Source organism: Tachysurus fulvidraco, chromosome 26, assembly GCF_022655615.1.
Source record: "Tachysurus fulvidraco isolate hzauxx_2018 chromosome 26, HZAU_PFXX_2.0, whole genome shotgun sequence".
Lineage (NCBI taxonomy): Eukaryota > Metazoa > Chordata > Actinopteri > Siluriformes > Bagridae > Tachysurus > Tachysurus fulvidraco.
Genome location: NC_062543.1, coordinates 14,694,554 through 14,712,053, shown reverse-complemented (window position 1 = coordinate 14,712,053; position 17,500 = coordinate 14,694,554). Strand labels below are relative to the sequence as shown.

Below are 17,500 nucleotides of genomic sequence, written 5' to 3'. Positions count from 1 at the left end.
GAGAGGATTCTTATGTGTACAGACCTGGATGTTATAACGCCTTAAACAGGAGGATTGATATAGATTCAAAGAGGCATTACATTTATGGCATTTTTTATCCAGAGTGAGCAATTAAGAGTTAAGGGCCTTGCTCAGGGGCCCAGAAGTGGCAGCTTGTTGGCCTTGGGAATAAAATTCACAACCTTCTGATCAGTAATCCAACACCTTAACCACTTAGCTACCACATCCCCACAAGCATTGTGATCAGTCCCAATAATGATCAGTTTTTGATCAACGTTACATAATTTGTATTAGCAGGAATTGACTATTGCAACTTTAATTCAAGTTCGCCTCACACCTTCAGGGTTGGGGGTTCGATTTCCGCCTCCGCCTTGTGTGTGTGGAGTTTGCATGTTCTCCCCGTGCCTCGGGGGTTTCCTCCGGGTACTCCGGTTTCCTCCCCCGGTCCAAAGACATGCATGGTAGGTTGATTGGCATCTCTGAAAAATTGTCCGTAGTGTGTGTGTGTGTGTGTGTGTGTGTGAGTGAATGAGAGTGTGTGTGTGCCCTGTGATGGGTTGGCACTCCGTCCAGGGTGTATCCTGCCTCGATGCCCGATGACGCCTGAGATAGGCACAGGCTCCCCGTGACCTGAGAAGCTCGGATAAGCGGTAGAAGATGAATGAACTTTAATTGTCAGTAATAAGCAAATCTTTTGCAGGCTACTGAGCGTTCTAAAGAGGAAGGTTTTTTACCATATATGGTGATTTGGGAGGGGCATTTCTTTATGCAAATCAACGTGTCCATGAAAACCAGGGAATAAATGTACAGGTATAATTTCTGATTTCTCGACGTGTTTCTTGCATCTCTTACATGCAAATCTGAAACGCTTCAAACTGACTCGTGAGAGAAGTCGAGCCCAAGCCTCGAAGCTCACTCTATAAAAACAAACAAACCATACAGTATATTTGATAGAAACCTACAGCAGAGATTAAACGTGATCAAATTGTGCCAAGTGTCTGGAAGAAATGATGCATGACGCGACATGTCATTACAGAACGATGGAGTGATGAGTCAGCGTTAGAACCTCCGTCTGAAGTTGATCGTTTTCCCGTCGGAGCGCCCTGAAGGGGTTTATTGTTCACTACGGCAATTAAAACGTGTTTAATTATTAAAGAGCGGTAAAAACAGGTCGCTAAATGTTTACGTTCATTTATCGGTATATTATAGAGTTGTTCTTTATAGTGTTTGATGAAGAAGCGCTCCTGCTTTGCCAGTGCTACAGTATGTGTCTGTTAGGACTTGTTAGGAAAGCTAAATAAAGCGATAACATCTCGTGTATCCTGCACTAGATTTACACCTACTGTGCTTTTTTTTTCCTCCTTGGTAGATTTAGCGCAAACATCTGCGCTGTAATTCTGGCACACTGGCCTTTTCCAGGTAGGATCCATGCGTGGCAAATCTGCATCACTTAAACATCTGGTTTCATACAACGTTCATCAGGAACCACTTTTTTAGAACTGAGAGCTTGTGTTTAGTTTGAGTTGCTAGAGAAGATCCCAAACTCCTGACCAATCAGACTCGAGAATCCAACAGCACCGCGGTATAAAATTCATCAATAACGCATAACGTTGGCTGGGTCTCAATCTGAACACCACAACTTACTGTAAAGCACCTACTCTGTTAATCTCAAACTCCTATGGATTGGAAACCGTCACAGCTTATGGTCTGAGACTGAGGCGTCATCGGTGGCCAAGTTGTGTTTGTTTGTTATACAGGAAGTTCAGTGCACAAGATGTCCCTCGTTTGTCAAGTCTTTGTACGTTATTATTTTTGCTTGAGATCGCATGAGCATCTGCTCTCTATACTCAAAAACATCTGAAGACCCTGAAATAGAGGCTGTTTTTAGGAGAATCTGGCCGAGGGCCTCTCTGGGTTTATAAGGCTCTGGCTTTTCCATATAAGGGGTTTTCTTTCCACTACATGGCTCTGATGAAGGCACTGTGTCCAGGGCAGTCGACTGCCTCCTCGACTGCCTCCTCGACTGCCTCCTCGACTGCCTCCTCCACACTCAGCGTACTCACTCACTGAGAAATGATTTAGTACTCACTATTATGAAGGAACGTAAATCACTGAAATCATCTCCAGACAGTAAGAAAGGGTACGGAGCAACGGCCAAGGGCTGCAACACACATGCTGGCACACACACACACACACACACACACACACACACACACACACACACACACACACACACACACACACACACATACACGCACACACACGCACACACACGTACACACACAGACACACACACACTTGCATGCACACACACATACACGCACACGCACACACACACACACACATACATATACACACATTCACACATACACACACATACACACACATTCACACATACACACATACACACATTCACACATACACACAAACACACACAAACACACACACACACATACACACACACATATACACACATATACACAGACACACACACACACACATATACACACATATACACAGACACACATACACACACACATACATATACACACACACACACACACACACACACACACACACACACACACACACACACACACTTTTTAAGCACATGTATACTTAAACAGAAAGACTTGAATTTGCACATACATTCAACACTCCAAACCATTTATACAAACCTTAACCTTCAGTAAATCTAATCCTGATCTCTGTAACCTTAATCCTCAGTACATCCATCCCCAATTTCAGTCATTTTAACCTTAATATTAATCCCAATAATCTAAACCTCTGGAACCTTTATGTCAGTAACTTTGACCTTTAACCTCAGTAGGCCTGATATTAACCAGAGTAATCCTAACCTCAGTTCCCTTCATATTAACCTCCGTACCTTAATCTTAATCTCAAGTCTAACTTCAGTAATCATTAATTCAGCAACCTTAATCTTAATTGTAGTTATCAGGGATTTCAGACTCAGCACTCAAAATCATTTCGCTTTTAGTTGTTAAAAAAAAAAAGCTACAGTTTTTAGGACCAGTCAGTCAAGGTTTACCTCAACATCAAAATATTTGACCCCTAACACACACACACACACACACACACACACACACACACACACACACACACACACACACAGAATGAACAGAATTTTTCTTACCCTCCCAATGTACCTCATCCTTCTCTCTAGCTTTCTCCTTTTTGTTTCTCCTTCTCTCTTGCAGTATCCCTTCGCTTTAGCAGTACTTCCCTTCTAATCACACGAGTTTGTTTGACAGACAGTCAGCGGCACTTCAGCGTGTGTGTATGTGTGCATCTCCTCATGATAGGCTCTCCTTTCGAAATCCTCCACACAACACACACTGTCAAACTTTTCTACTTGCAGAAATCCTTCGACATCGTACTTGAACGCGCTCTATGCCCCCTCCTCTCTCACCGACATGAACGTGTTCCCTCTCTCTCTCTCCGACGGAAAAACACAGTAACGCTCACGAGCCTCTATAATAAGCAGATTTCAATTACACTGCTCCCCTTTCTGCTTCTCTCTCTCTCTCTCTCTCTCCCTCTTGGAACATTAGAACAGCTGGAATGAGTCACTCCTCTAACAACAAGTAAAAGGGAAAACCCAAAAAAAAAGAAAAACTTAATCTGTAGCAGGAGAGAGGAAAAAGGATACGGGTTAAAAGGAGGAAAAGGTCTATAAGCAGATTCCGGAAAAAAAAATCACTAAGTGTCAGTGGCCGCCGTCATCCCAACGTGTATCCAAAAGATCCAAACAAATCCCATGACTCTGCCTGAGAGCATTTTTCCTCTTTCCTTTCCATCCCTCCCTCCCTTTCTCCCTTTCTCCCTCCCTCCCTCCAGCTCTCCCGCACTCCTTCACATGCCAGGACACATTGGTGTGCAAAACACTATTGAAGTGCTCGCTGTAATATACACAGGGTACACAACAGGTATGTGCTGATTATCGGTCATACAATAAAATCCCAACAATGTTTCTGTGCACACTGTAAACATCACCAAAGGCCCTGAGGTCCATTTTAGAGGAAGTTTGTTTTTCATCCTTTTTATAGTCCTCTAAACTCCTCTCACATTTCCTCAAAATATCCTTAGGGATAGAAACAAAGCTGTTAAACGCTTCTCCTCGCCGCTCCTCCTGCAGTGGCACATCCTGATTTGGGGTCTACCGGCAACACCGGCCAATCAAAAGCTCTTTACATTAATGAGTATTAATCACGACGGTTAACTTAGATGGCTACGATTTTCAACTAAACACACTGGCTTGTACTGGTGGGATTAATTAGTGTATAGATGGCATACAACATGCACAGAAGATGTAAAAACTCTGACAATATAATAAAAGAGTGCCATATAGTATAAAGCTCCATCTGCTCCACACTGTCACCTCACAATTAATGCGATATTAACACTGTTAACTAGCTCGCTATACTGTATTATGTTATATTACATTTCTGACCAACCGCATCTTCATTTGACTGATAGTCCAGCTGAGGAATTTCTCACTTGTCCACTGGTCTATTGGATGTTTACTACATCTGCATCTGATGGCTGTGTAAATGAAATGTATCAGCGGTTCCACTACGGAACAGTTTCGTCATCGTCAGAGGAAGTCGTGGCCTAATGGTTAGAGTCTGACTCCTAACCCGAAGGTTATGGGTTCGAGTCTGGGCTGGTGACGACTGAGGTGCCCTTGAGCAACGCACTGAATCCCCCCAACTGCATAAATGGCTGCCCACTGCTCCGGGTGTGTGTTCACGGTGTGTGTGTGTGTTCACTGCTGTGTGTGTGCACTTTGGATGGGTTAAATGCAGAGAACGAATTCTGACTATGGGTCGCCGTATGTCACGTCACTCACTTCTTGATTATCATCATCGTGACCCTGATATTTATTATATTCATAGCGGCTGCTTAGTTGAAGCAATGTGAATACTTCAAGAGATAAAAGGTCAACACACACACACACACACACACACACACAGCAGGGGAGAATAAATTATTCATTGTAGTGGTCACGGCCAGCGCGCTGTGATGACTGGCAGGGCAGCCATGGAGACCAGAAACAAATACACACACACACACACACACACACACACACACACACACACACACACACACACACACACACACACAGGTATTACATAACCAGTCTTATGATAAAAATATGAAGAAACACAGGGTACGCAACAGAAGACACAAAGCCATCTTTGTTTTTCTTCTTTACACACACACACACCCACCCACACACGCACACACACATATGCACACACACACACACACACACTTTCTCTGTGTGTATCTGGTTAGATCTTTGGCTTAGGGTTAAAGTTTCAAATTAAGTATAAGAAGCCAAGTTTTGCTTCATTGTCTCATTTCTTCCAAACAACACACACACACACACACACACACACATTCACACACTTAAGCTGTTTCCCAAAGGATTTCCTCTGATTTAGAAATTTAACATCAATTCGGTTGTGAAATAAATGTCCTAGTCTCTCTCCATTCCTCAGATTCCTACTGGTCTAGAGAAGGAGGAATGTCGCATGGGGTTTAATGCGTCGCTCTTATAGCTTAGTATTGGAGGTTTTGCTCATTGACGTTTTATGTGGTTTAATGACACTCCCATTTCCTACTGTGGAGAAAACTCTGTACTCTTGTCTCATACTTGTTTTCATGTAAGTATACAGTATTCAAGAGGTAAAGCAGAAGGCTTACCCGAGCACACAGGGCAGTATCAGTGAGTGTGATCACTCAAGTGAGCTCATGAATTGCACATACAAAGCTATTCATGAGCACGGAGCCATGAAGGAAGCATGCAGAGGACAGGAGATCACTTCAGTTCAGCGAGCACTGAGACACACATGCTTCCTTTTCCCTCGATCAACAGCTGATCTTTACGGTAGAGGGCACAGGAAAGGAAAGGCCAGGGATATTGTACACCATCTCACAAGCCTACTTTAGATAACAAAGTGATCGCATGCACAGTTGCCATACCTACCATCTTTGTCATCATGGCCTGCTTGAAAGAAACAAATATAAGAAACGGGGAAAAAAGAGAGGGAACATCATCAGTCACCGCTGTTAAAGAATGGTTAAGGAAATCTGAACCATTTTTTTTTGTCTGTAAAGACACCAGTCTTTCATACACAGATGAAAGTTGCTGGTGTGTTAAAAGCAAGTTCACTTAGAGTGGGGCTCTCTTCCATAATCTGTGATGTCTCTGTGGGTTGCAGTCAGAAACCTAAGTTCAGAACATCCAGAGAATTCCATAAACTTCAGGAAACTCCAACACATTCATTGTCAGCAGTCCAGAAATACACACCGGTTATTTTACTAAACAAATCAAAAATCGACACACTGTGACATTAGATTTGGTCCTTGGATGCACAGTGATCACCTGATTTTAATTTCATAGACTGAACCTCATGTGCCTTTGCATATATGTGTCTTCAGCCCACTCCTGTGACGTGACCTAACTTCAAGTCAAACGTTTGTTTTTGTGTAGAAATTAAGAACTGTGTAGGTCCATTTAAAGGGTTTTGGGTTGGGGGTTTTTTTTTAGATCTCCACCCTGGTTCCCAGTGGGGTTGTTAGTGAGGAGCACAATGAAGTGTGTGTGAACGAGAACGAGGGAGAGAGAGAGAGAGAGAGAGAGAGAGGGAGAGAGAGAGAGAGAGAGAGAGAGAGAAGATATTTATGTCAGATTTTGCACTAGGGCTGAACCATAAGCACAAAATAGCACACTGACGACCATAAGAATCTTTCTTCTTCACATTCATTCCGATTGGTTGAACCATGTGCCTTACGTGATTGATTCGAACCTACAGAAACTCTCATCTAGAGCATACGACAGAATATTCTCTAACTGTGCTACTAACACAACAACGAACACTCTCCTAAAAAAATAACAGAAGCAAAAGAAACATGAGAAAGAGAGTTCTGAAAAATCCTGTATTATAATATGTATAATGTTCGTTTGGGTTTTAATTTAAGATTTCCTGAGCGTCCAAATGACACATGACCTACAAATGTGCAGAACTGCATTATTAATTTGAATTTTCCATGCATAAACCGTAATGGACACCTTCCGGAGGATTAGCTTGGCATTGCTGGTTACGCATTGCCGGTATTGTTAATCACAAAGACATCTGAGAAGGGAAAACGAAAGAAGCAGAAAAATTCTAAGGAATTCTGCTGGTTACAGATACAGAAGCAAATATTATATACATCTATAGCCGAAAGCTACAGAAGCAAACTTGACCATGAGCTCTGTGGGTGAGGAGCAGGTACTCAACATCTCAACATCTTCATATCATCTCTCTCTCTCTCTCTCTCTCTCTCTCTCTCTCTCTCTCTCTCTGTGTGTGTGTGTGTGTGTGTGTGTGTGTGTGTGTGTGTGTGTGTGTGTGTGTGTGTGTGTGTGTGCTGTCAATCACAGAGACACTAGCTAATCATGAGCAGCTGTAAGATCAAGTATGTGGAGATCTCACTATCCTCCGAGAGTGATGGCTTCACCAATCTCAGAAGAAGAACATGATGGCCTTCAACCTGCTAGGATGGTAAATTATTTTGTTAGGGGACAATGTACATCCATAGACAAGGATGAAATTAATTTAGTTGAGATGTTAGAACAGTGGTTGCTTAATGTGCAAGTAAGTAGCTTATCACAATGACGTTCATCACGTCACACAGTTTCATATCATATGACATTGCTAGCTAACTACTACTACTACTACTACTACTACTACTACTAATAATAATAATAATAATAATAATAATAATAAGGCTTACTGAGGTAGCACTGAAACAATTTGTAACACAGTTTAAACTTTTTAAAGCAAGGTATTAAAGCCAAAGTCCTACAGCCAATTTCTTTCAGCAGTAAATTATCTCTCACGTTCTTTTATTTTCCTCAAATCATATAATCGCTTTACCTCCTGTCAAGCTAACAATGCTAACAATTTGTTCTTATTCACCTCACCTCTGTATTGCAAAATATCAGGTATAAAGACATTATAAAACGCATGAAAATACATTCATGATTGGTAAAACTTTTTGAGAATTTCGATATTTTAATCTTGTATATGTATGTATTAAAATTTACCTCAAAAAATTCCAAAAAAAGATATTAATCGAAAATACTTACTTCAAAAAAACAAAACAAAAAAAAACCTTAATAATTACTTCATCGAAAAATGAGCCCGTGAGCGCGATTAAAAATAAAGTAAAACCTTTTCAACAGAGAAAATAATAATGTTTATTTTTGTTCGTTTAATTTTTACCTCAGTTGTCAGTTGAAGGCTCGAGCGCGACTGTTACGCCTCACTGCTGGAGCTCGTGCGCTGATCCGAACACGCGCTTCACGTTTCACTCACTTCACCTGCAGCGGCACGTGTGACCACGTGACAAGTCAAACTAGGAATAGTACTAAATTGGAAAAAGAAGGAATCGTTGTCGTGCAATAAAGCTCTCTATGAAGGTCTGTGGATGTTTGCTGCAGCTGCCTTCTTTGCATGAGAATTTGACTTTCCCAGAGATGCTCCACACCCTGCAGTTTAACCGTTTTCACAAATGGTTTCCTGGCATTCTCTCTGTCCACACAAAAACAAACAAATAAATAAATAAATCCTTACGCCTCCTTCCTCATGCACCACTATGGGGGAAAGGTCTGTCGTTTATTTTGGTATCAATTAAACACTTTTGTTGCACTGGTTTTATGCTACTTTTATTGCACCTCTAGAGTCCAGACCCACATATACAAAGCAAATCACAACATTACAGAAATGAAAGATTTTTTTGTCATATACTGATATTAGTTATGAACCATTGACAATGTACACAGGGATTTACAGGATAATGACCCTAAACTTACCTCGATATTTCAGCAGTGCACATTCTTGCCAAAGATACAACACTATCACTTGTCTTCACATCTTGAACACTGCCCTTTAGAAGAACAGCCCAGTATAGGATTTCAAACACATCAGATCTCCACAGCTGTTAGAGTCTTGTTGTTTTTCATGTGGGAGGCTTTGCACTTGCCATGCTGCACTGTGCTCTTCACGACTTTGAGAAACCTTCAGAAAATGTCTAGGCATCATTAAAACATTTTTTGTTTTGACATTTAAAACATTATGCCTTATGTGCAAATGTAGTTACATGGTATGTGGGGTTACCTCCAGTTCCACAGGACTTTACATTCATACAGTGTTTTCTTTTCCAGTGGATCGTCCAAAAAGTGGACACGATCCAATATTACAAATATTGTGTAAGTACAGATTCAGAATTGAGATTTGAGATTACATCGATTATTACACATATCACAAGCTCCAAAGTTCACAGCCAAATGTCCTCTAAAGGAAATTTCATCTGTGGGATGATAATCCGCTGAGACCGTTGTAGGCAGCGGAGCGAGATCTCAGAGCATCGCGGATGGTTTTATCCACCCACGACTTTTGGTTGGGAAAAGTTCTAATGGTGGTTTTCTGCACGTATCATCTGCTAGTTTCCAGGTGAATACCACAACCCCCCTCTGGGCAGTTCTCTCCAATACAGGAAGGCAGTCATTACCAAGCCCACTGCCACATAACAAGTGAAAATCTTTTGTGTATAAACGTCTTGGTGTTTACGAGCCTGAAACTGGTTGTCTAAATCCCTCAGAAGACTTTTTTGAACTATACAGACCAAACCTGTTGGTTCTGATTCACACAGACTCGGATATTTTTTTCTTATTCTTTATTTTCCTGACTGAGCAACACATAAATCTTTGGTTCACCTCCACAGTCGGCAGCATAAAGTCTAAAGAAGAAAGTAAACTGGAAGAATCTGTCACTTTCTCAGCAGATACAGAGTCAGGTAGGAATCAACTGCCCGTAATCTCTGTTTATTTAATAACAAATATAAATCGTGTTCAAGCACCAAAACTTTTATGTTACATGATCTGATTTACAGCTGTACAGATGTGTTCTCTGTCTGAACTGAGCGTTTTTGAGAATCCCACAAGTTTTTTGGAACAAATTATCGGATTACTTTGTGACAGAATTCAGGCCTATTATTAATGCTTTACTAACATTCTTATAACCGTCACCTTTGTTGTGCAGAGAAATGATTTGCTTTCTCAGGTCTTGTGGCATTTTTTTCCATGTGCACCCATTTTGTCAGCATTATATCGGAGTGGATTTTCTCTCTTAAATACCACTGTATTGTCAATTATTCTATGGCCACTAGTGTGTTGATGGATTAGACTCATCTGCTGGTGAATTTCAATTTTAAGCTTTCTTCTAACTCATTTTTGCACCATGATCTTAAATTATTTTGTTAGAATAGTTCCATTGATGCCTTTGGTAGTGACTAATCTCATTTAAAACTAATTAATGCACAAATATGCCATTGCATAGAATCCCATAGAAATGATTTTTAAGCAAAATGGAGGTTTAATTTTTAAAAAAATGGGGGGGGGGGGGGGTCAGGGCATTTTCCAATGTGAGCAGTGGATGAAAGATGAAAACTAATTTTTGTTTGTTTGTTTGTTCGCTTGCTTGTTGAATCGCAGAGGTTTAAGGTATAGAGACGTAGTCAGTGATGGCCTGCAGTAGCACCAGTTCTGCTGATTTTTTTATTGTGCTTGATTTGTAATTTGTCATATCAGATATTTTCTCTAAACAGATGTCAGGTGTTCAGCATGGAGTCTCGCACCGACACAAGACAATCCTTATGCTCATTTCAGAGTCATTCTATAAAATGAAAATTCAAATACTAAATGTTTTATTGTTTTTATGCAGATTATCGAAATCTTCTATGTCTGACTTCCACAATCTTCCACTCACACCACTCACATCAGTAGGTGGATTATCTCTGTTTTGTTGCCCAGAATTGTGTGTGTGTGTGTGTGTGTGTGTGTGTGTGTGTGTGTGTGTGTGTGTGTGTGTGTGTGTGTGTGTGTTCATGGTGCTTTGTAACACTGACTTCACGTAGACATTCTCTCTTTACACCCTTTTCTCTCCAACATGCACTAATGAGTGAATGAATGAATGTCTTTTATTTATTCTTCCAGTTTTATTGAACACAGTGACTAAGGCTGACTAATAACTATAAATCTAACTAACTACAGGCCAAACTATTAGTTTGTTGAAATAAAAATTTATGTAAAAATTTATAGGTAACTTGAAGTAAAAATTCTATTAAAATGCAAATCAGTTCAAAAATCAACCAACATTTTTTCACCTATTGGAAAAAAATAATCCAGTTTTTTTTTTTTCAGATGTTTGACTGATCAGTTAAATGTGTTGAAGTAATAAAAATACACACCTGGTCTCCTGTTTTATTTTCAGGACCCAGACTCCTCTATAGGGACTTGTGGTTTTCATGAAATATCTGAGGATGACGATGGCACGCCGAGGTAAATACACTTTTGTACATGTGTGGAAATCTATAAAATATCTGAAAGTGTAAAATTTATCCAGCTGCAGATTTTCTTTTGTCTTTATCAAAGCACTTAAAGAACTTTACTAACTTATTTTGTTACTTACCACTTTTTAGTTAAGTAGGTTTCAATAAAACCAAAGTTCTGATTTTGTTCATTTCTGAATTCAAACTAAATTTTGACAGCTGAAGTACAGCTGATATGTTTCTCACCTGGGTTTTCTGTTCTCCAGGATTCTCCACCTTCAGCCTGGACTGAATAAGTGTACATTCACTGACCTTGTGTTTGAGATGGAGCTGGAAGGCAGAGTGATGTATAGAGTAGTGTCCTGGGACAGCCATGTCTTGGATGGATTAAACCACATGGAGCCTGCAGGTCCTCTGTATAGTATTGAGTGTGTTGAAGGTTCAATCCATCTCCTGCACCTTCCACACTGTGAGACCCGTAAGTTGATTTTCCCCTTTTTTTATTGATAATAAATTAGTAATAAATGAAGAAAGTGAAAGCTGTGACAGTGTAGTGAAATGAAGTCTTGGTACAGGGTTCCAGTCAGCTTTCAGTCTTATTTCGTCCGAAAACCTACTTAAGGAACCAAAGAATTGCTGTTATTTTCTCACAAAAACAGATATTGCACATTACAGTTCATTGTTGTACGTCAAAGTGAAAAGTCTCCCAAGAACAACAAGGTTGAGTGTTTATGACCCGGTTACCTCAGAATATTTCAGAATTACTCTCAAAATTATGACTTATACTGTACAAATAAATTCAGTTACTTAGTAGCTTACTGTATATGAGTTTGTAAAGTGTCTATTAAACATAAACAGTAAAAATAGTAACAAGGTTTTCTCACTATATAATTATGTAATGTGACATTCCTATAGTTGATATAGAGCATTGCAATATATCGCTACTGTGAGATAAAACCTGTGTTTGTTCATCTTATCCAAAGTGCCTTGTTCTGGTTGTCGATGTGTTGCAGGTACAGATGAGGTTAACTTGACTGTGGCTCATGTGACTGGTGGAAATGTGGAGATTATTCAACCTGTAGAAGTAACAGACACACATGTGATCATAGAAGTTCAACACCTCTCATGTTTTGGTGTTTTAAGGCAATTGCTACACTCTAAAAAATGATTCATGGGGTTAGTTTGGAAAACTTAAAATAAACAATATTTTCAGCATAAAATAATTAAGTTTGTAATATGTACTTGTATTGGTGAGTTGATAACTCATTTTAATAAGTCTTTCAAAATTAAAATAAAGAATACTGTCTTAACTTAATTATATATCGATTTTGAACACACACTTTTACCTTCTCGTAACAACAGAAAAATATTAAGTTAGTGAAACTTGTATATCTAGTGAGCATCCTTTAAATGCTGAGTAAAGGCGGAATTTGCCCGGACGTGTTTTTCTGCCAGAGAAGGACTACTAGGAGCCGGAGAAACAGGAGAATCGAGGCTATATAGGTAAGTTAATATTTTTGCTTTGTTTTAATCTCAGCAGCTACCAACTGTCTGCACAAAAAATCGTTGACTTAAGTAAAGTTGTCCGCAGGTTCACAGATTCGAGTTTCCCGAGTCAATAACTCCTGAGCTAAACGCTACACCTCTTTTCTCTCGTAGTAATGTAGTGAGGCGGCTACAACCGCGTTTTCCTCAAAATCAACTTTCCTCCACGGTGGACAAAATACATATAAACCTAAATATGAAACAAAATGAATGCGGCAAACTTTACTTAAGTAAATCGTTGTTGTCACACACTAAACTGAAAAGACAGCTTGAGCTAAGCTAATTCATCGATTCTAAAGTTAATAGACGTTTAGCTAGCTAGTGTGTTCAAAATAGGCATTATGTTTTGTTTTACAGTGGCAGCTAATTGATGTTAATTGATATCGAACATGTTTAGTGTCGTCCGAATTTAAAGTTTACACTTGGTTGATTAAGACTTACACAAAGTTTGCAATTTTTGCATGTGTAGTAAGTTTTAACTCCTAAGATTTAACTCATGTGTCTAATGTCCTGTTCCTTTCCTTGACTTAAAACACTGACATTGATTTTGATCTACTTAGGATGATGAGGTGCCACAAATTTTGACCCAGCCAACGCCAGTATTATTATTGAGGGAACGGAAGTCCTGCAAGACCTGGATGTATCCAGAGCCTGTGCCCTGCTAGGGCTGGTATATGCTCTCAACCTCAGCTACATAAATGAACTAAAAAATACTTTTGAGGTGTTTCAGAAAATAATTATTGAGCTGGATGGTCTGAAAGCTAGGCCGAAGGTAATGTCTTTAAACAATAAACTGTTGTATTCCTGAAATGTTACATGTAAAAGTTTTGTTGTGCATACACATACAGAAGCTGTAATTTTGACAATTTTTTACATGAAGGTTACAGTGTTATATTTGTTTGAAACTTTATGGTGGCTGTAGTTTATGTGATGAAGGTAAAATTTAATACTTTGCAAAAAATGAAAAAAAAGGAAGAAAACTTTTAGTTTCAGCTAGGTGGACCCAATAAGTTGGCAATTGTGTCTGTTGTAGGAATTCATTTTCCACGTTCACTGTGATTTATTGTTATTATTTTATTTTATTTTATTCTGATATGTACCTACCAGAAAAATACTTGATTCTTTACTTGACTTTACTTGAAAAAAATACTTTAGTCCTGGATAATTATCTTTTTGTCAAAGCATTGTTTTGTCAAAGCACTCTTCTTGTACATAAGTTGACATTGGTTTTATAATAAACCAGTTTCATCATAAAACTGGAATTGCTGTGTTATTTCTCCTGACTGAAGTGAAATAAGTTACTTGTACTCAAAAAAATTAAGGTAACAATTTGCATGGACATATCTAAGTAGAATGGAATCAAAATAAAGAAGTTAGGATAGCTTAAATTATGTAATTTGACCACTTAATATCACCAAAACTTTGAAATTAAAATTAAGTTGTTTCAACTTAATTAAGCTCTTAGAGGTTAAGTCAAATCATGTTGGTTGTACTAAACAAATTGGGTTAGTCTAACTATAAAAGGTACATGAAATCTACTTAATAATGACTGAGTTGAAGCTACTTAAAAAGATGCATGCAAATTGTTACCTTAATTTTTTTAAGTTGAGCCAGCGTTTTATTTTTTAGAGTGTATACAGAGTGTATCCCATCAGAGCCCAAGTTCTGTTGTTATATAAGCAAAGTCTGAGTAAACTTCACATCCATCTGTTGAAGCGGAATGTCCCGGTCGAAGAGGTGATCTGCTTTAATATATGTAGTTATTATGTTTAAAGTTATATGTTAGTGATCTTTATTCCTGACGCTGTTCTTATGTTCACTGAAAAGATATTTTACTGTTGGACAAACTTTGCAAAATGTAAAATATTTATAATATTTTTATTACATTTGTTTAAATACTTTTTTGGAATAACAGGTGCAGAAAAAACATCAGAGAATCAAATACATTACAACAAGCTCCAAATGTATACTGAGCCCTCATAAAACATACAGGACATGCTGTAAAACTGATGACTGTGATTATGTTTCTCAACCAGAGGTAACGGAAAACTGCTCGTCATTGTACAACAGGTTTATTGGCTCATTGTTGACTTCTGCAATATTGTCTCTTTATGTCACCTGTTTACTCAGGAGGAGATGTTTGATCATGACTATGACCCAAACTACCACCCTACATTTGAGGTGTTCCTCAATACTGATGTTAAACAAGTCACATTAAGTATTTTGGATGAAGAAGCCCAGGTGGTGTGGAAGCCTCGCACTGTCGTTCTTCCAGGTAACCAAATGTTAAAATGGGGATTAAAAACTTTAGGAGCGGCTGGTATCAGTGGGTTAGCAGGGCTAAGTCTGTCTCTCTTTCATTCAGTCATCTATCCATCCATCCATCCATCCATTCATGCATCTTTAAGAGGTTTTATCCTAACTTCATGTATTTATAGAGATGTTTCTCCAGACATTTAGTGAAAGGTTGTACATGACTGGTTAATGATGATGACAATGAGTTCTGCTCTTTTTCAGTACCTGAAACATCAGATACATGTAGAGCTTCGACCAGTAACGATTCACTCGGTAAGACTTTCTGTACCATTTTATTCACTGGAAGTTTCACACTGGATTTCTATGGAACAATAATCCAGTTAGTGTGAGCACTGAATGGATCCTGATGCTCAGAAAGTGAAATGTGTAGATTGTCAAAAAAGTGAGGTTACTGTTTCAAATAATTAGTTTGTGTGTATTTTAGGTGCTGATTTTGTGGATAAATACAGAGCTGAACTCATTCAGAGAGTTACTTCAGTAATGGAGATAGTAGACCGTCTACTATCCAAGAATATTATTACACATGAAATGTACACTAATATCAGTGCAGAAAAAACAGACCCATTAAAAATGACACAACTGTACAAATATCTTGACTCAGAAGGACAAGCTGCGAAAGCTGAATTCTATCAAATTCTAAAAGAGAAACATCGCAATTTATTGACAGAACTGGAATCGGGGTCCAATCGTTATTAGTGTATGTTGAACAGAGTGTCACATGCAGAGACTCATTTGTCTAGCAGAAATATACAAATTATGAAGGTTTTATTGTTTTAATAATCAAGCATCACGTTAGTTCAGGCAGGCCACGGAGTAAGTTGCATCAGCTGCTAATCAGCTGTTCACGAGGCGCACCAATCCGGCACGATTTCCGTAATTTCCCCTTATTTAAATCTTCGCCTTCGAGCAGCACCTATGCATCACTGCTGCTGCGATCCAACACCCTCCTCCATCCCCGACCCCTCCCCCTATTGTGGGGGAGGAGAGTGGTTATTCCCCCGGCTTCACACAAGCCAGTGCTAAAACAGCTGCATGTGGGACACTGTGGAATGGTCCGCATGAAGGAGATTGCCAGGAGCTACTTCTGGTGGCCAGGAGTAGATGGCCAAATCGAGGAAAATGCCAGGACCTGTACCTCATGCCAGTGCATACGTAACACACCACAGCAGTTAGTGTGAGCACTGAATGGATCCTGATGCTCTGAAAGTGTAATGTGTAGATTGTCAAAAAAGTGAGTTTAATGTTTCAAATAATTTGTATGTCTGTATTTTAGGTGCTGAATATTAGACTGTATCAAAAGCAAGGAATTTACACATGAAATATACAATAAGATCAATGCAGAGAAAACATCCCAAGACAAAATGACAGAATTTTACAAATATCTCGACCCAGCAAGACGAGTTGCAAAAGCTAAATTCTATCAAATTCTACGAGAGAATTTTACGAGGGTCTGGATTAGTGGAGGTTTAACAGAGTGAGTCACATGCACACAGGGGTGTAGACCTGATTCTTGGGCCCCATGTAAGGACATTGTCTGGGGGCCATTTTCCCATCATCTCATCTCATCATAAATACTTTAAGTACACATTTCCCTCACAGATACAGTAACTGCCGATAAATCACTGATGTTAAATGAAAAAGAACGGTATTAAAATATCAATACTATGTTTAAAACATTATTTTGCATGTTAAGGATTACTAAGGCTACACACAGGTGAGGTGCTCTATAGGACCAACAGTGCCTACTCCTGTGTATTACTGATGTTTTTATTGTGCTTTATTAAAAGGCAATTGGGTTTGTAGTCCTTCATTTATTCTTTCAAACCTTAAATAAATAAATAAATTATAACTGAAATAAAAAATTTGCCTTGTTTAGTAGCATGTCTGTATACATCAAAATACAAACAGATCAGGCTGGTGACATCCTCCACAAACAAGAAGTAAGGTGGCATCCTCCACAGGAAAACAGGAAGTGAAGCGGCACCACCCCACAAGAGCAGATGCAGAGTGATGTTCACAAAAGAAAACCAAAGGAAAAAGAAAACCAAATGACAGAAAAAAAAAATCCCCAGAAGGCCAGTAAGAATACTCCAGAATAATTGCACTAAAACATCTGTGAATTTCTTAGTCCTCATGTCAAGAAAACGAGCGTCTTCACAGAGCAGAATTAGACCCAAATGCAGGGATAACATAAAAGGGGGTTTAAGAGAAATGACAAAAACTACCAACACAATGC

The 17,500-nt window shown here is 39.1% G+C and overlaps 3 protein-coding genes across 7 annotated transcripts in view; 1 reads left to right on the top strand and 2 right to left on the bottom strand.

Annotated features, from left to right (window-relative positions):
* Positions 1 to 8,501, bottom strand: part of myo1ca (myosin Ic, paralog a) — a 28,546-nt gene extending 20,045 nt beyond the window's left edge. The window contains exon 1 of one of the 2 annotated variants that reach the window (XM_027159523.2): positions 8,298 to 8,501. Coding sequence is in view for 1 of the 2 variants with exons in the window: in XM_027159521.2 (XP_027015322.2) it covers positions 3,155 to 3,172 (18 nt within the window). In the remaining variant the exon portion in view is untranslated. Of the gene's footprint in view, positions 1 to 3,154; positions 3,790 to 8,297 lie in introns of those variants that run through there. The other variant, XM_027159521.2, reaches the window with a different exon arrangement.
* The window catches only part of LOC113636638 (WD repeat-containing protein 87-like), an 873,260-nt gene that overhangs the window by 161,508 nt on the left and 694,252 nt on the right, over positions 1 to 17,500 (top strand). The window lies entirely within an intron of this gene.
* The window catches only part of LOC113650946 (kinectin-like), a 683,852-nt gene that overhangs the window by 126,100 nt on the left and 540,252 nt on the right, over positions 1 to 17,500 (bottom strand). The gene's annotated exons all lie outside the window — the stretch shown is intronic.